General features: G+C 41.2%; 1 protein-coding gene and 1 pseudogene across 1 annotated transcript; both read left to right on the plus strand.

Annotated features, from left to right (window-relative positions):
• LOC104995790 overlaps positions 1-7633 on the plus strand; it is a 26318-nt pseudogene extending 18685 nt beyond the window's left edge.
• Positions 7106-17588, plus strand: ZNF24 (zinc finger protein 24). The gene is made up of 4 exons (XM_010849761.1): positions 7106-7195; positions 9068-9566; positions 9798-9945; positions 11868-17588. The coding sequence occupies exons 2-4, from the start codon at positions 9147-9149 to the stop codon at positions 12404-12406; spliced, it is 1107 nt and encodes a 368-aa protein (XP_010848063.1). The 5' UTR covers positions 7106-7195; positions 9068-9146; the 3' UTR covers positions 12407-17588.
• The last annotated feature ends 2173 nt before the right edge of the window (positions 17589-19761 follow it).

Raw genomic sequence — 19761 nt, forward strand, 5'->3', positions numbered from 1 at the left:
TGTTGGTTTTAGTTCAATATTTCTTTTTTTAATTAAAAATTCAATTTATTCAAACTAAAAAAATCATATATATTAGCTCCAGCTGCTATAACAAAATATTATACACTAGTGCCTTAAATAACAAATTTGTTCTTACAGTTCTGGAATTTGGAAAGTCCAAGGTAAAGGTGTCAGCTAATCTGGTTCCCTGTCACCCTGCTTATTAACTTTTATGCAGAGTACATCATGCAAAATGCCAGGCTGGATGAAGCACAAGCGGAGATCAAGATTGATGGGAGAAATATCAATAACCTCAGATATGCAGATGATACCACCCTTATGGTAGAAAGTGAAGAGGCACTAAAGAGCCTCTTGATGAAAGTGAAAGAGAAGAGTGAAGAAGTTGGCTTAAAACTCCACATTCAAAAAACTAAAATCATAGAATCTGGTCCCATCACTTCATGGCAAATGGATGGGGAAACAATGGAAACAGTGACAGACTTCATTATCTTGGGCTCCAAAATCATTGCAGATGGTGACTGCAGCCATGAAATGAAAAGATGCTTTCTCCTTGGAAGAAAAGCTATGACAAACCTAGACAGCATATTAAAAAGCAGAGACATTCCTTTGCCGACAAAGGTCCACCTAGTCAAAGTTATGATTTTCCAGTAGTCATGTACGGATGTGAGAGTTGGACTATAAAGAAAGCTGAGCACCGAAGAATTGATGCTTTTGAACTGTGGTGTTGGAGAAGACTCTTGAGAGTCCCCTGGACTGTAAGGAGATCAAATCAGTCAATCCTAAAGGAAATAAGTCCTGAATATTCATTGGAAGGACTGATGCTGAAGCTGAAACTCCAATACTTTGGCCACCTGATGCGAAGAACTGACTCATTGGAAAAGACCCTGATGCTGCGAATGACTGAAGGCAGGAGGAGAAGGGGATGACAGAGGATGAGATAGTTGGATGGCATCACCAACTTGATGGAGATTAGTTTGAGCAAGCTCCAGGAGTTGGTGATGGACAGGGAGGCCTGGCATGCTGCAGTCCATGGGGTCGCAAAAAGTAGGACACGACTGAGACACTGAACTGAATTGAATTTGGTTTCCAGGTGGGGGCTCTCTTCCAGGCTTGCAGATAGCCATCGTTATCCCTTGTCCTCACATGGTAGAGAAAGAGAGGAAGCAGCGCCGTGTGTCTCTTTTATAAAGGAACTACTCCCACTCTCATGACTGTATATAACTTAATTACCTCCCAAAGTGCCCAGCTTCAAATACTATTACACTGTGAGTTAGGGCCTCAGGTAGTGAGTTTGGGAAGTGGGCACAAACTTTCAGTCCATAAAATTATATGACCCAGCAATTCCACTTCTAGATATTTACTCCAGAGAGATAAAAACTTATGATCACAAAACCTGTCCATTAATATTTATAGTGTGCACGTGTGTTAGTTGCTCAGTCGTGTCCAACTCTTTTGCAACTCCATGGACTGTAACCCCATGCAACCCCAGGCTCTTCTGTCCATGGAATTCTCCAGGCAAGAATATTGGAGTGGGTAGCCATTCCCTTCTCTAGGGGATCTTCCTGACCCAGGGATCAAAGCCAGGTCTCCCGCATTGCAGACAGATTCTTTACCATCTGAGCTACCAGGGAAACTGTATTTAAAATTGCCCAAATATGGAATTAACCCAAAAGTCCTTCAGTGCTTAACTGGATAAACAAACGATACCTACAGTAAAATCCTACTCAGCAATAAAGTGAAGTCACTCAGTCATGTCCGACTCTTTGTGACCCCATGGACTGTAGCCTACCATGCTCCTCCGTCCGTGGGATTCTCCAGGCAAGAATACTGGAGTGGGTTGCCATTTCCTTCTCCAGGAGATCTTCCCAACCCAGGGATTGAACCCAGGTCTCCTGCATTGCAGGCAGATGCTTTACCGTCTGAGCCACCAGGGAAGCTCAATACTCAGCAATATGCAGCAATAAAATGAAATGAACAATTGAGACAGGTAACAACAACATAGATGAATCTCAAAGTTATTATACTTAATGAAAGTTTTGTAAAAGCTTAAATACTTTATGATTCCACTTATATCACACTCTGTAAAAGTCAAAACTATTTTGATGGATAATAAACCAGTGGTTCTTGAGGAGGGCATGGCAACCCACTCCAGTATTCTTGCCTGGAGAACCCTATGGATAGAGGAGCCTGGTGGGCTACAGTCCATAGGATCACACAGAGTCAGACATGACTGAGTCAACTTAGCATTCACACATGCAAACCAGTGGTTGCCACGGGCTATGGAGTAGAAAAGTTGTAAGTACATCTTGAGGGAGATTTATGGAATGATAAAACTATCCTATATTATGATTTTGGTGATAGTTTCATAATTTATACATGTATTAAAAATCCTAAAGCTATCTGCTAAAAGCAGAACTAATTTTACTGTCTTTTAACTTATTTTAAAACTTATTGAAAAAGAAGACCCCCATGAAATAAAAAACAAAATAATAGAGAAAACAAACAAAGCCAAAAGTTGTTTTCCTGAAAGATTAATAAAATTGATAAACTTCAAGTAACACATATATGGAAAAATAAACAAGACTACCAATTACAGGAATGAAAAAGGGGACATCACTACTGATCCTGTAGACAGTATATTAAGGGAATATTATGAACAACTTTATGCTAATACATCTGACAGCTTATATGAGTTAGATAAACTTTTTGAAAGACACTTTCCTTTATATCCCTGAAAAATAAACGAGACTACTTTCCCTTCTATCTCACTGACCATGAACTGAATCATATGACCATCTCTAGCTAGGCAAAGTGAGTTCATGGCAAAGGGAAACAGATAAGTCATGAATGGCTTAGCTCAATCACAACTTATTACCTATGGCTGAGCACAGTGTTGTTGTTCAGTTACTCAGTTCAGTTCAGTTGCTTAGTCATGTCTGACTCTTTGTGATCCCATGGACTGCAGCACACCAGGCCTCCCTGTCCATCACCAACTCCCAGAGCTTGCTCAAATTCATGTTTATTGAGTCAGTGATGCCATCCAACCATCTCATCCTCTGTCATCCCCTTCTCCTCCTGTCTTCAATTTTTCCCAGCATCAAGGTCTTTTCCAGTGAGTCAGTTCTTCATATCAGGTGGCCAAAGTATTGGAGTTTCAGCTTCAGCATCAGTCCTTCCAATGAATATTCAGGACTTATTTCCTTTAGGATTGACTGATTTGATCTCCTTACAGTCCAGGGGACTCTCAAGAGTCTTCTCCAGCACCACAGTTCAAAAGCATCAATTCTTCGACGCTCAGCTTTCTTCACGGTCCAACTTTCATGTTCATACATGACTATGGAAAAACTATTGCTTTAACTAGACGGACCTTTGTCAGCAAAGGAATGTCTCTGCTTTTTAACATGCCGTCTAGATTGGTCATAGCTTTTCTTCTAAGGAGCAAGCATCTTTTAATTTCATGGCTGTAGTCACCATCTGCAGTGATTTTGGAGCCCCAGAAAATAAAGTATGTCACTGTTTTCATTGTTTCCCCATCTATTTGCCATGAAGTAATGGGACCATATGCCATGATCTTAGTTTTTTGAATGTTGAGTTTTAAGCCAGCTTTTTCACTCTCCTCTTTCAGTTGCTCAGTCACGGCCAACTCTTTGTGACCCCATGGATTGCAACACACAAGGCTTCCTTGTCCTTCACTATCTCCTGGAGTTTGCTCAAACTCATATCCATTGAGTCAGTGATGCCATCCAATGAGCTCATCCTCTGTCATCCCCTTCTCCTCCTGCCTTCAATCTTTCCCAGCATCAGGGTCTTTTCCAGTGAGTCAGTTCTTGGCATCAGGTGGCCAAAGTATTGGAGTTTCAGCTTTAGCATCAGTCCTTCCAATGAATATACAGGACTGATTTCCTTTAGGATGGACTGGTTGGATCTCCTTGCAGTCCAAGGGACTCTCAAGAGTCTTCTCCAACACCACAGTTCAAAAGCATTGATTCTTCAGCTTTCAGCCTTCTTTACAGTCCAACTCTCACATCCATACATGACTACTGGAAAAACCATAGCTTTGAGTATATGGACCTTTGTCAGCAACATAATGTCTCTGTTTTTTAATACACTGTCTAGGTTTGTCATAGCGTTTCTTCCAAGCAGAAAGCGTCTTTTAATTTCATGGCTGCAGTCACTGTCCATAGTGATTTTGGAGCTCAAGAAAATAAAGGCTGTGACTGTTTCCATTGAAAGTGAAAGTGTTAGTCAATCAGTCGTGTCTGACACTTTGTGACCCCATGGACTATAGCCCATTAGGCTCCTCTCTCCGTGGAATTCTCCAGGCAAGAACATTGGAGTGCATAGCCATTTCCTTCTCCAGGGGATCTTCCCAAACCGAGGAATCAAACCTGGGATTCAGAGGATGGGGTTTCAAAACCGAGGTTTATAGTCCCTGCTCTCAAAAGAGTAAATTAGAGAAGAAAAACTCATTGTGATTTTATTTACTCTCTCAGAAAGAATTAGGAATGACAGAATGAATCCCAGGCAAAGGGTTTTGTTAAATTTTAACATTTTTAATCTGCCCAAGTACTTCTGTTCGATGTGTATGTTTTTAGTTTTCCAGCATTAATTAGATGTAAAAACACTTAAAGCAAAACAAAATAAAACAAAAATGCCTTGAGCTAGCTTTTATTTATTGCTTTTTAAAACTTTATTTCGACATAGCTATACTTACAGAAAACCCAGCTGCCAGTGCAGGTGACATAAGAGATGCAGGTTCAATCCTGGGTTGGGAAGATCCCCTGGAGGAGGGCATGGCAACCCACTCCAGTATTCTTGCCTGGAAAATTCCATGGGCAGAGGAGCCTGGTGGGCTGTGGTCCATTGGGTCACAAAAAGTTGGACAAGACTGAAGCCACTTAGCACACATGCAAGCATACTTACAGAAATATACTCATATTGGTTAACAGATGCAATTTAACTTATCCTACACAATTTGGACCAAAAAACTTGGTACATGGCTTGCTTTTACAAAGAAAGAAAAAGGATTTTCAATGTGGTTTATTTTTTATCTATTACAAATGTATATACAAGATCCTCCATCAAATTCTGCTAAAGTACACAGCATGAACCTTGAGAAATTAAATTTTGGTTTGTCCCTGTAAAATAACATGAGCTAGCTTTTAGAGTCACCAAAGAGAGAACAGTTGGGAAGAGCAGCCAAGTAGGTTGGTGGCAATAGCCAAGTAGGAAAGACAAAAGTAAAGATTTCAGAAACTTCCTAAATGAAGAGAGACGAGTCATCAGAAGTAGCAGGGGTTTTGGGGGGCAAAGCTCCAGTCAGAGAGTAGAGGAGTGCTATACCATCAGCTGCTAACTCGTGAGCTTTCTCATTCACCAGTCCAGCAGACTGAGGGCTCTTTGCAAAGGGAACCTTCCCAAAGAGGCAGAAAGCTGAAGCCTGAGGATCTTGGAATGCTTCTGAAAGGCTGGACCTGCACTTCTAACACAGACCTTAAACAACAGGACTCTTTCTTTGTGGTTTCTGAGGCCTGACATGTGACCTAGCAAAAGCAGCAATCTGAGCAGCCCACATTTTATTCATTTATTCAACAAATATTTACCGAGTTCTCTAGTCAATCCTAAAGGAAATCAACTCTGAATATCCTTTGGAAGGACTGACTTAGCTAAGCTGAGGCTCCAGTACTTTGGCCACCTGATTCAAAGAGCCAACTCATTGGAAAAGACCCTGATGCTGGGAAAGATGAAGGCAAAAAGAGAAGGGGGTGGTGGAGGATGAGATGGTTGGATGGCGTCACTGATTCAATGGGCATGAATTTGAGCAAATTCCGGGAGACAGTGAAGGACAGAGGAGCTGGGGTGCTGCAGTTCATGGGGTGACAGTCAGACCCGACTTGGCGACTGAACAACCACCATGTACCAGGCAGTCAATATCCTGGGATTACTATGTGGAGATACTGTGGTGAATAAGACAGGCACAGTCTCTGCCTTATGGACAAAAGCAAAACAAACAAACAAAAAAACAGAGAAGTGAATAAATGAGATCACTTCTACCCAGTGCTATGAGAGTGGGGAGGCTTCCAGGAGGAAAGGTGGTCAGGAAGGCTGAGGATCCTGACCGCAATGAACCTATAGAGCTGGAGAGTGGGGGTGGGGGCAGGGAAGAGACTAGTGGGGCCTTACAGGAAAATGTAAGGAATTTTTATGTCATAATTAAGGCAGTAGGGGAAAATTCCCCTGGAGGACGAAATGGCAACCCACTCCAGTATTCTTACCTGAAAAATCCCAAGGACAGAGCAGTTTGGCCGGATACAGTCCATAGGGTGGCAAACACAACCGAGCAACGGAGCACAAGCAGGAGTAAGGCAGTTAGGGATCCATTAAATGTATTTACATAGGGGAATTAAGTTGTCTGATTTCTGGTTTTAAACGATCACTTTGGCAGCTGCTTTGTACTATAAACTGTCAAGCCTCAAGTCAGAAAATGACCACGCATTCTGCAAATTCAATGTGAGCTCACTGCCAAAGCTCTTGGTTAAGAGTCTCATCTTGTTTCCCTGACAAGTAAACTGGTCATAATAAAGTTGTATGGCATAGCAAGTAGTTGGCAAAGGTGAGAGTCATGCCTTGGTTTCAAATCTTGCTTCCCACTTACCAGTTATGAGCACTCGGCAAGCTATTTACTTGTGCCTCGATGATCTCAGCTGTGAAATGGGAATAACAAAAGTTCTTACTATCTCAGCGTTGTTGTGAAAATGAAATTACTTGTAAAGCACGGTGATAGTGCCTGGTACAAAGTAATTAACATTCATAAATATTCATAATACTTCTTTCAGAGAACTACTGTGACGATCACATGACATAATGCATGTGAAAAGGCTTATGAAACCGTAAAGACTGTCTTAGTGGCAGAATTCTTTCTTTTCCTTGTCTTTCAAGCGGAACCCAGAAGGCTGGGATACGGGGTGAGGAAGGCGCGAGGCCAAACGCAGCCTCAAAGCAGTCATTGTCGTTGGACAGCCCTTCCCCCGGCGCAGAGCGCATCTCCATGGCAACGTGGGGCTTCGCCTCCCCCCGCCTCCTGGGGCCCACAGACCGGAAGCAGTCCGCGCCGGGGGCTGCTGGGAAACGGCTTGTGAGCGGCGTTTCTGCGTCGGACGAGGACAGCGAAGCGGCTGTGGTTCCCGAGCCCGAGGTTTGCGCGAGTAGGGGGGAAGGATGTGAGAGAGACGCTGGCCTGGGGGCTGCAGACTGCTTGACAAGAGTCAGCGAAGAAGCCTGGCGGGAACCTTCCTCGGCTTCTTCCAGAGGCGCGGGGGACAGGCCGCGGTCTCCGTGCCCGGCAGTTGTGGGACGGGCAAGGGAAGACAGAAAGCCAGATAGGGCTTTCAGCACCCTCGAAGAGTCCTCCATCCCTTGTGTCCTTCGCGACCCCCGACTTCCCCTCCCCCATCAGCCGGTTTTGTTCTATTTCGAGGCCCCGGAATCTCGCGGAGAGTTCTGGGATTCTTTTCGGGCGGAGGTGGGAGTGGGCGGGCCTCGCGCGGGGCCTGCCGGGACTTGTAGTTCAGCCGGCCGCGGGCGGAAGTGCCGCGGCTCGTTTGCTGTTGTGGCCGGGTGGCATTCGGTCTGAGGAAAGCCGCCGCCGCGAGTGCGGGGAAAGGGGGGCTGAAGTTGTTGGGGTGGGGGCGCAGTTCGCAGCGGCACTCTGCAGGACTGCCTGGGGAGGTCATCTGGGACGGGGCTCTCCGCCCAAAGACGGTCGGGACCGCGGGCCTGCGCTCGCCGCACCTCCTCACATCCCACTGCCAGGGTGCTGTTTGAGAACGTAAAAAGAAGAGAAATTTCTTTTCTATAGAATGCTTGAGCCGTAGAAAGGTAGGGTCTTGGAATAGAAACAGATCTATAGGCCAAAGCTACATGTTTATAAGGCCGCCACACTCCAGAGTATTGTATTAAACTTGTGTGTATGTTACCTGATAAGATCTTTTCTGATTCCTAGTTTTGGTAGGGTTACAGGAAGTTTTTGGAAATTAGCTTTCATATTCTGGGGCCTGTATGGGTGCATTGAGCAGCTGCGTGGCTCATTCTTGACGGGTGTTGTAGACAATGGCATGGGCATGACTGTGCAAATACCAAGGAAAGGATCAGAAATAGCACAAGGTTTCCATGAAGGTAGTAACTGTGGAGATTGTGAGTCATTCAGTGTCAGCGGAAGAATCTGCATCACAAAGGTGTTAAGAGAGTTCTTTCCCCTAGAATTTGCTGATTAATGCCTGTCGTTCCTAATTTAAAGGTATTTATGGGGTGGAGAGTAACTGAAAAATAATTAAATTTTATGGCACATAGTGGTTACTTTTTCCAACATTATTATCTATTCCTGAGCAAGTGAATTTTTTTTAAAACGTATATTTAAAGTCCTAGTAGTTCTTAAACATTTAAAAAATAACCCTTAAACGTTTTGTGAAAAAAAATTTTTTTAAACAGATAATAAAAAAGCAGTCCCTGCTTGTGAGATGACCTAAGTGTGTCAAGGAACACTAGTATTGAATTATAGATAATGTGTTCAAGGGTCAGATGCATTTAGATAACACTGAGAAGGGCTGGTTTTTAACTTAGATTCTTTTGATTGTTGAAATAAGTTTTGTTGATCATAGGTTGGCAAACTTTATCTCTAAAGGACCAGGGTAAATATTAAGTTTCTCATGCCCTATAGTGCCTATTGCAACTACTCAACTCTGCTATTGTAGTGTGACAAATGAATAAAATTATTTATGAGACAGATGATTTAATTTCATGTCATTTTCACATGTCATGGAGTGTTCTTTTGATTTTTTTCCAACCATGTACAAGTGTGAAAACTATTCTTAGTATACGCATTGTACAAAAATGGGCAGCAGGCCAGATTTGGCCATGAGCTGTAGTTTGCAAACTTCTGGTTCAGGTTATTTATTGATTGGAATTTTTAATCTAGTAAAAGAATACATTTTTATTTCCTTTAATCATTCTGTGTCCAGGTTCTTAGAATGTTTAGTCATTTATATATTTTTCATTTCTTGTGTCTCAGGAGTGCCTGTGAAGAAAACTGGGTATTTCCCTAAGGTATCTTGCCTTGATTGTCTTTCCTTGAAGTATTATAAATCAGGATGTCTGCACAGTCAGTGGAAGAGGATTCAATACTTATCATCCCAACTCCAGATGAAGAGGAAAAAATTCTAAGAGTGAAGTTGGAGGAGGATCCTGATGGTGAAGAGGGGTCGAGTATCCCCTGGAACCATCTTCCTGACCCAGAGGTTTTCCGCCAGAGATTCAGGCAGTTTGGATACCAGGATTCACCTGGGCCCCGGGAAGCTGTGAGCCAGCTTCGAGAACTTTGCCGTCTGTGGCTCAGGCCAGAGACACACACAAAAGAACAAATCTTGGAGCTGGTTGTACTGGAGCAGTTTGTTGCCATCCTTCCCAAGGAGCTACAGACTTGGGTTCGAGAGCATCATCCAGAGAATGGAGAGGAGGCGGTGACAGTCCTGGAGGATTTAGAGAGTGAACTAGATGACCCTGGACAGCCAGTAAGTTTCCTGTGTTAGGAGCACTGGCATAGCAGTATTCACAGCTTCTGAATTAGTTCCACTCAACTAAGTTAGAATTATGTTTATGCTTCCCCTCCCCCCCTTTATTGTTTATGCTGCTTTGCCCTCTAGGCCTCTGCAGCATATGTTTTGTATGTTTTCTTTGGTGTGTGTTTTAGTTTTGATTCTCATCAGATTCCTTCTCAACTGAACCAATTCTATCATTTCCAGGTTTCTCTTCGGCGACGAAAACGGGAAGTGTTAGTGGAGGAGATAGTATCTCAAGAAGAAGCTCAGGGATTACCGAGTTCTGAGCTTGATGCTGTGGAAAACCAGCTCAAGTGGGCATCCTGGGAGCTCCATTCCCTAAGGCACTGTGGTGAGGACCGGAACTCTGTGTGGGCTGGAGAGTGAGAGTGTGGCCCTTTTGTCCAGAACTCTGCTTATTTTTACTGGGAGCAGGGAGGGGGAATAATCACCTTCACCTGATTGCTTAGACATAGACACATTGTAGGATTTCTATTCTTATGTGATAACAATTGGTTTGCTAACCTTGAGTCTTTTATTCTTCAACATAACATCATCAACCTTTTCTTTGCTTTTATGTCTTTCTTTGAAGGCCTTCCCATTTCTGGTGGGCATTTGACTTACTCTGAGCCATAACCCACCTGTAGACCAGGTCCCTCTCTATTGCTTATTTGCCACCTGTTTCACATCCTTCCAGTTTCCTACCTAGTACCCTTGGTATAATAAGCTTACTTCTTCAAATCTAGTTTTTTTGTTTGTTATCACCAAAATCTTTTAGAGTTTTCAGCTTTTTTGGTTTTTCTTTAACATAAGTACAGAAAAATTAAATGGAAAGATTGTTCACTAATGCCATTCTTTCCCAGCATCTTGGCAGTTAATGCCACATACTTATTTATTTTGATACAATCCTGTATATTCCTAAACCTGCTAGATCTCTTTTTCATATTTATAGGAATTAAAATGAAATTTTGTTTGCGACTGCTTTGGGCATCATTTCTTGAGGTAGTTGAAGGTAATGCTAGTGCGAGCCAGATGAGTCCTGAGTTCTGCCCCTTTGAATTATGGGGTGTTCTTCTCTGCAGTAAAGTTTGAGAACCAGTATCTTTGGTTATTGGAGGTGGCATCTTCCTGGGTGGCAAACTTCTCCCTTGCTTGAATTGTAGAATAGACTTAATTCTTGCCTCTTTAAACTGTAGAGTAGAATAATTCTCACCTTATTTCAGCGTTCTGGTCTTTACCACACTTGGGAACTAAATTCTTTCTGTGCCATTTGTCACCTTCACACTCACTTCTCTGTTATTCAAGTCTTCAGACCTCACTAATCTCTGACTCGTCAGTGTCTCTTTGTCAGCTTTCTTTTCTATCTCTTTCTTAATCATTTGTTACAGACTTTCTCACTATGTACAAGTTTTTTGAGTGCTTCTGCTCACCCTTTAGTAACTATTCATCAAAGCTTGAAGTTTCAGGAAGGTCTTAAATGAGACTTACTCATACCACTCCTGCCTATAGGTAGATGATGGTACCTCATGTTGGTAATTCAGGCTGTTCTTTCACTGTGCATATCTTAACAGGCCTAGAAGTCACAGCTCATCTTAATACCATGACAAATACCAAATACAGCAAGTTGCTTTTATAGGAAAACTTCAGTCATTAAAAGGGCCTTGAATTTGTAAGTGTCGTGTCCCAAGTTAACACAGGATGCTCCCGGCTTACCTTCAGCTGCTGCTTGTCTGGACTGCTGTATTCTCCTTGTAATCTAACTTGGCTTTGACCTGCCTTGTCTTGCTCATTTTAGAAAAATCACTGTCTGACAGATTGGTTACTTACACTTTGTATTTTGATATAATTTCTCCCTTTTTCAAAGCAAAACAATTTGACTCCCTGATGGCAAATTTTGATTTATTTTTCTCCTGACCTTAGCTGCATCTCTGTGTCTCCTAACAAACTTAGACTCTCTGAAACATCTGTAGTTTTTCCACCCTTCGATTTTTGACCACCATTGTGTAACCCACTCCCTGTGCTACCACTCACTAGTATACAGCCTTTTAATTCCTCATATGTTCTCATGCTCTCACCTCATTAACCTCATAATCAGTTGTTTTCATTTTTTTCTTTTTTGAGAGTAGGCAGTATCATCACCAGTTTCATAGTGCTGTTTATAGACATATACAAGCTATTTACTTCTAGTTCATTTTTTTTAACTTTTTTTTTCTTCAGTTGTCTGTCCTCCCAGAATAGGAAGTAAGTGATATTTACATTTTCTGTTTATTTCAGATGATGATGCTAGGACTGAAAATGGAGCTCTAGCTCCAAAGCAGGAGATTCCTTCAGCAGGAGAATCTCATGAAGTTCCCGGCACTCTCAATATAGGTGTTCCTCAAATCTTTAAATATGGAGAAACCTGTTTCCCTAAGGGCAGATTTGAAAGAAAGAGAAATCCCTCCCGAAAGAAACAGCATATATGTGACGAATGTGGGAAACACTTCAGTCAGGGCTCAGCCCTTATTCTTCATCAGAGAATCCACAGTGGGGAGAAACCCTATGGATGTGTTGAGTGTGGGAAAGCATTCAGCAGGAGTTCCATCCTCGTGCAGCACCAGAGAGTCCATACTGGAGAAAAACCTTACAAATGTCTCGAATGTGGAAAAGCCTTTAGCCAGAATTCTGGGCTTATCAATCACCAGAGAATCCATACTGGGGAAAAACCTTATGAATGCGTTCAGTGTGGGAAATCCTATAGTCAAAGCTCAAATCTTTTTAGACATCAGCGAAGACACAATGCAGAAAAACTTCTCAATGTTGTGAAAGTTTAAGAAATTTAAAAAAAAAAGTCAGCACTCAGGTCTTTTTCTTCTGAAATGAAGACAAAATTAAAAACATGAAATGACATAGTTTTCCTATAGACTGTTAGAAAATCCACTGGGAAATGTAGAAAATCTTTACCCACTATTATTATCTTGAAAGGAATGGTGTCATACCTGCCTAGAAACTGAAATTTTAAACTTAATTCAGGTGTTAATGCCTAATCTTCCATGTGATATTTCTTATTATTTTTCCTAATGATGAGCTACCTGATCTTTGTCCCTTTGTTACAAAGTTTGCTTCTTAGACAGATAATATTATTTGTGTTGGTCATCGAAATGTTCTTTGCAAGGATACATTCCCTTCTGCATTGAAAAGCAACATAAGAATTACAAAATCTGAAAACTGAAACCACTTTTTCCAAATTTACCTGTTTCCTTTTACCTAATTTGAATATGCATTTTTGAAAATAGAAGATAAAAGGTGACCAAAAACCAGAGTGAAATGAGCCTTAAAACTCAGATAAGAAGTGACGGTTGATAAAACATCAAAAAGTGACTGGGATACCTAGATTGGGGAAGACTGACAAATACTTTGATCCAATAATTGAAGTGTATCAAGAATTTATTCTAGGTATAATCTGCCTGCTGGAAAACTCAAAAATAGCTCATCCTACCTGTAATTGAGAAGCAGCCCACTCATGAAAATAATGTCTACTCATGTATCATTAGAAAGTGAACAGTTTAAACAAACAGTTGTAAAGCTTTGAAGGTAGAAATTATAACACTAGGGGAGGATCTGTAGTGAATGGCAGTGTTGAAGGGCAAATGTAAACGAGTAATGGTCTGTCTTGGCTTTTAGAAAACAAAAGACTTGAAGATCTAAGTCGTTATTTTTCTTTCACTTTTGTTGAGGACAGGAAAATCCCTGATAGGTGGGGAACAAGGTATCAGGGTTTTGATTTTACTCTTTTGGTACAAAAGGGTTGAACACCAAGCTAACAGAGCAGCCATGGGTTTATTATTAAATTTTCTACCAACAAGGCACTGTGCTAGGTACTGTAACCCTGCCACGGGTAGGTAGGTATTCTTCCACTGTAAGTCACTGGGGGTTGGTATAAAGCTGTTTCCTGTGAGTTAGCCGCTCCCCCCACCCCAATCTAAGTAGTCTTGGGGTTGGGGGGTCACCTCTGAGATTCCTAGAGCCATAGTTCTCTTACCAGGGTGTTGTATTGGGGAAAGGAGGACTCAGCTCAAAGAGCTAGCCAGCTCGTCAGCAGTCTTCAGAGGTGAGTCCAAGATAACTATCACAGTTTGGAAGTTTATGGGTCTTTTATTAAAAAAAAAACTAATCAATCTCTAGTAGTATTGAGGTTGTACTTAACATATTAGGTTGAATGGATTGTTCTATTTAAAAAAGAACTAGGCTATTAACAGCTAGTTTATTAATCGTCAGAGTTGGTGGAGCTTTTTTTAATTTTAAGTCTTAACACATTTTTTAAAAAATGTATAAAAGTAATAACATGGTAGTAGTAGGATTATATACTCCTTGGTTGAGAATCCCAAATACTGTGGTTCTGTTTAGTGGAAAACTCTGGAAGTTAAAATATATAGAATATGAGAAAAGGCTTTTTTATAGTGGGCATAATTGTGTGAAAAATGACCCATGTGAATAAAAATATTACGTATTTCCAGAGTTTTGGGATACATCTGGTGCTTGGATCAAATTAAAAAATGGAAGGTGCGATTTGCATGAGGCTGTTAAAAAGCAGAGTAATAAATGCAAGGCTAGCTGGTGGAGAAGTGAGGCAGAATGGAGCTTGTTTATAGAATTTTTTGATAATTATAAGAAATGTGCTTTATAGATTAAGATTTATTGAAGTATAAATATGTAGTAATGATATAATGTATTTTAAGTTATACAAGAATATGTAGGGACTTTTGTTTGGGTCTTTTTCTCTTTGTGGCTAAGAGGAAACAAGTCAGAGTCCAATAAAGCTATGAATTCCTCTGCTCTAAGATAAAACGGTCTTGGGTTGATTGATTTATTTATAACTGGCTTCTTTCCAAGTAGGTTCTGAAGTGGCATATTTGGAATACTGCTGGGATGACAGAATTCTTTTATCAGAGTAGGTAAGAATGGAGTAACCTCTTGGTGGTCAGAGTTTCATGGTTTTTTAGATCTTCTGCTTTTCCTGTATACAAAGAAGCTTCCCTGTGGTACATTCGTCATAAATGCCAAAGATGTTTGGTGTAATGTGAGAACTTAGAAAAAAGTATTAGAGTTGGCAAATGTGAGTTTGTCTTGTCATCTCTGATACCCGTGTGTTGTTTAAGAAGGATTCTGAGACTAAGGCAAGGCTCTGGGGGGAAAATGGACTGGACGCCAGAAAACTGGGTGATGATACACATTAAAAGGAAATGATTGTGTACTCCCCATCTCTGGTTATCTATTCAGTGCTCTGTGATTTCGTCTGGACTTTTCATTTATGTCCACTCAGATGATCATAGTTGGCAAATCTGGGGGGTGCCCAGCTTTTGATGAAGTGGTGATCTAGCATTGCCAAGCAGTGGCATCTGTTGGGTTTGCAAATGAGCAGTCATTATTAACAGCAAGCAGACTGCTTATGCCTGACCAATAGCCACTGAGCACTTGCTCATTACTGCGAAATTTTCTTTTGATTTTCTTGGAGGTTGAACTCTCCACATTCACACCCAGTTGGCACTTGATCATTTAGCAGTAGGTCTGTCACATTTGTGTAAGTTGCAGGGAGGGTTCTATGTACTGAAATAATCTGCATGCCAGTCATTGGGTTAGACACTACCCATCTCCCTTAGATTTGTAGACTAGGAAAGCAAGATTTAGAGATCGTGTGACTTGCATGTGGCCAGTTAGAGCTAAAATTCAAATCTAGTTCTGTGAACTCCAGGGATGTATTTTTTTTCACAATGCAATGAATGATGGCTATTAAACCTTGATTGGTAAATTTTATGCTTTTTATCTTATGGTTAGCAAATATAAAGGCTATTAAAACATACTTGTTTGACTTTTCTACAGTGCAGAAATACAAAATGAAAAAGGACATATCTTTTTATGGTCTAAATTGACAAGTAATAATTATTTGGTTTGCTCTTCTTCCAGACTTAGGCATATACATAATTAAGCAAAAACGTGTTAATAGCTGACAGTTGTCACTGTACACAGACACTGTTGGAAGCGCTTTACCATGGATTAACTCTTAATCCCCCCACCAACCATATGAGGTAGGTACATATCCCCATTTTACATGTACTGCACTGAAAATTGCCTCCTCTCCCTCCCACTTGGATGTAGACTTTTATTTTTTTATGGCTACATACTAACCCATTGAATCAATACGCTATAACTGGGACTTCCCAGGCAGTCCAGTGGTTAAGACTCGGCACTCCCAATGCAGGGGGCACAAGTTCAGTCCCTGATTGGGGAACTAAGATCCCACATGCCACAGCACAGCCTAAAAAAATATGCTGTAACTCGTTAGACAACCCCTACTGGTAGGTAATTTCATTAGTTCCATTTTTTTTTTTTTATTACAAAGAAAGGTAGAGTTAACATCCGTATATATTTTGCTGCCTCTGTGGGTATTTCTGTAGCGTAAATAGCCAGAAGCAGATTTATTGGGTCAGGAAATGTACATATTTAACATTTGGAGAAATACCATGAGAAAAGATTGTACCACTTTGCAACGCCATCACTAGTTAAGAGTGCCTCTTTGCCTACACTCGCAACAACCCTGAATCCTTCAATGTGTTTGCTCTTTTTTTTGTTGTTAATAAGGAGAATTATCTTTTTATACTTTATTTGCAAATATACTTTTTATTTCCAATTGTGAATTGCATTTTCCCATTTTTAATTATGAAAATATAAATGACTACCATCTCAGTGTACAAAACTTTTATATAGGAGCGAAGAGAGACCCTTTTCTCCAGCATTTCCTATCACATTCCACTGCCCACAGTTGAGTATGCATTCATCTAATCTCCTTTCCATAATTCCCATGTGAATATGCATATACATATAAATGCCATTTTTACATAAATAGGATATATTATGTATTGTTCTGCAGCTTGCTTTTTTTTTGTCTCGAAAACCAATCCTGAGGTCTTTAAATCTCCTTAATGGTTGAATAATATTCAATACTATGAAAATACCATTATTTAACTGTTCCCTTATTTTTTCTTTTGCTATTACATTGCCAAAGTAAACATCTCTTTCTTATCTTTATGCATGTGTGTGAGTATTTTTTTAGAGTGGAGTAGAAGGTAGATTGTTGGGTCTATCAGATTGTTACCAGATTGTCTATCAGGGAACAATCTGATAGTAGACCCACCTTAGCCTTCCAAAAGGCCTTCATGACTTTCTGTTTTCACCAACTGTATGGAAAGTGCTCATTTCCCCATAAAGCTTTACCTGCACTTGATAATTTTTATCTGATGGGCAAAAAAGAGAGGATCATTTTACATTTTCCTGATTAATGGCAAGGTTGAGGTTATTTTCATATATTTATTGGCCATTTATAGTTTTATCATGGATAGTTTGTATCCTTCACCTGCTTTTCTCTTGAGTTATGTGTGGATATATGTTGTTTCTGTTCAGCATCTCTTTCCCCATCTTGTGATAACAGTAAATATTGTGGGGAGCCCATTCCCTGTGGCTTAGGAGAGTACATTACCAGGTCAGGCCTTCCTGAGTCCCACAGCTCCTTTGCCACAGTGATTAAAGAATGGGCGTGTAACCCAAGTCAGGCTAAAGAATACCCTCAACGGAACTTCTGCTGGAACTCTTGGAAAGAACGCTCATCAGAGATCCCACGAACTAAGGACTGTGTAAGCCTGAAAATTTGTACTATGTGGAAAGAGTCTGAGGGGAAACTCAGAGGCTAGCAGAAAGGAATGAGATCTAAGTTCTAATGTCATTTTTCTGGAGGCCCTAGATCCAGCTGTGCCTAAAGCCTGCCCTACCTCTGGACTTTAACGTTTTGTGAGCCAATAAAGTCCCTTTCTTGTTTAAAATAATTGAATTGGGTTTCTGTCCTGATTAATATAGGTTGTTTGTATTTTCTTACTGATTTGTAGAAAACCTTTGTAATTTTAAATTCTAGACTTATACTTTATGCACTACATAAGTTAATAAAATTAGCATGGCCTTCCGTGATGTGGCCTCTGTCAACCTCTGCCATTTGTTACTCTACTCTTGTCTACATCACACAGCACATTCATATACTTTAAATTCCAACAATAACTGAACACATTGGGAATGTCTATAGATAAAAAACATCACACAGTCAAGTCCTTGGCATTTCTCTTCCTATCCTTCTTACAGATTCATTAACTTGGGACCCAGACTGGGGATTACACTGCTGAGTCTATGCTGTACCCACCTCCAGCCATCACTCTTAGGGTGTTCCCCCACAAACATCCCCTATATGTGACTTGGAACTCCTTCCCATGTCCTCCATTTCCTTACCTCCCCACAATGTGGTTTTCTGGGATCCTTTTTAAAAAATTCTCAGGCCTGTGAATTTGAAGTTGCTCAGGCCCAAGACTGCCCTGGGGTTTATTGCTATTGGAAACTACAGATGGCATTCTAGGCATGGGAACAGCAAGTATGAAGAATTTGATGTAGGAGCATTGCCTGATTTGTTCAAGAGACAAGGCCAGTGGGGCTGGAGCAGAGTGAAATGGGTGAATGTAGTGGGTGAAACCAGAGAAAGGAGTTAAGGGTGGAGAGTAGGGCCAGATCATGGGATACTTGGTTAGCCACTGGCGAGAACTATGAATGAGATGGAAAGCTCAGAGGTTTTGGGCAAAGGAGTGTAATGAGTAGGTGCTGAGACTAGAATAAAGTGTCCCAACTAGTTTCTTTAAATTCGTAAAAAGTTTCTCTACATATTTTTATGTAAATCTGTAATAATATAAACTAATATATAGCTACATGAGAAAATCTTAGAAATAAAAAGCATTCCAAAAGTAACCCATGAGTCCACAATCCTAGTATTATCCCAGTAACAATTTTATGTTGTGTCTACACCTATAAAAATGCACTCTGTATACCTGTCTCTGTCTCTACTTACCATACTGTGTTTACAACAGAAAGAAAAATCTAGAAAGCAGTAAACAAAGTCCATATCTTCGTTTCTTAGTGCCACTTTGCGTCAACTGTGGATCAACTGTGCTTCTACCTGAGGCTGCCCTCTCTGTTGGGTCTAAGCCACCCTCAAACCTCAAAGGCATGCTCTAGTAATCCTTACCTCTTGCATTATAAAGTTTTCCTCTCTTTGAATTTTTTGAATTAGCATGCAAATATCCTTTTATAAAACCATCACAAAATCCTTCAGACCAAGATGACTAAATCTAACCTGCCTGAGCAAGTACAATATTAGACAAAATGTATCAGAAGCAAAGAATAGGAGAGAGGAGATCCCTGAAATGGGAAATGCGAGGCAAATTTGGGGCTTCCCTGATGGCTCAGATGGTAAAGAATCTGCAATGCAGGAGACCTGACTTCGACCCCTGAGACGGGAATGCAACCCACTCCAATATTGCCTGGAGAATTCCATGGACAGTTCCATGGGATCCTAAAGAGTGGGACACGACTAAGCAACTAACACTTCTAACTTTCACTGCCTGTGGCCTTACAGCACAGGGAGGGAGAACTCAAGCAGAACCTGGCAGTCTCCCTCAATGAGAAGATGGAGCAGGGGGCCCTGAGAGGTCAAGGGACTAGCTTTTGCAGGGTGGAGTACCAAAGAAGAGAGCTAAACGTTGGAGATCTGCAGAGGGTCCTTCACAAGCATTCAGCTGAGTGGAAACTATCTGAGGTAGAGGAAAGAACCATCCAGAAGAATTAGGGGGGGAAATCACTGGAACTCAATGGCCAGGAATAGTACCATCAGGCAGAGCAGAAAGCCTTAAAAGTGACAGGACATCTGTTAGAGCTGTGGTTCTCAAAAGAGAGCAGTTTTGGCGCACACACACCTTCCCTGTCCCCCCACCCCCCACTCTCACAGGAGGCAATTGGTGACTTCTGGAGACAGTTTTGGTTTTCACAGCCAGAGGAGATGAACCTATACTGGCATCTAGTGGGTGGAGGCCAGAGATGCTGCTGCTGCTGCTGCTAAGTCACTTCAGTCTCTGTGCACCCCCATAGACAGCAGCCCACCAGGCTCCCCTGTCCCTGGGATTCTCCAGGCAAGAACACTGGAGTGGGTTGCCATTTCCTTCTCCAATGCATGAAAGTGAAAAGCGAAAGCGAAGTTGCTCACTTCACTAAGACTTCCCTAAGACTCTTAGTGACCCCGTGGACTGCAGCTAAACATTCTATAATG

This window comes from Bison bison, unplaced genomic scaffold (assembly GCF_000754665.1).
Source record: "Bison bison bison isolate TAMUID 2011002044 unplaced genomic scaffold, Bison_UMD1.0 scf7180017864286, whole genome shotgun sequence".
In the NCBI taxonomy this organism is placed as follows: domain Eukaryota; kingdom Metazoa; phylum Chordata; class Mammalia; order Artiodactyla; family Bovidae; genus Bison; species Bison bison.

Coding starts and splice junctions, on each gene's coding strand:
- ZNF24 (XM_010849761.1), top strand. CDS start 9,147: ATGTCTGCACAGTCAGTGGAAGAGGATTCAATACTTATCATCCCAACT. Junction 9,567..9,797: donor TAGATGACCCTGGACAGCCA/GTAAGTTTCCTG, acceptor TATCATTTCCAG/GTTTCTCTTCGGCGACGAAA. Junction 9,946..11,867: donor CCATTCCCTAAGGCACTGTG/GTGAGGACCGGA, acceptor TGTTTATTTCAG/ATGATGATGCTAGGACTGAA.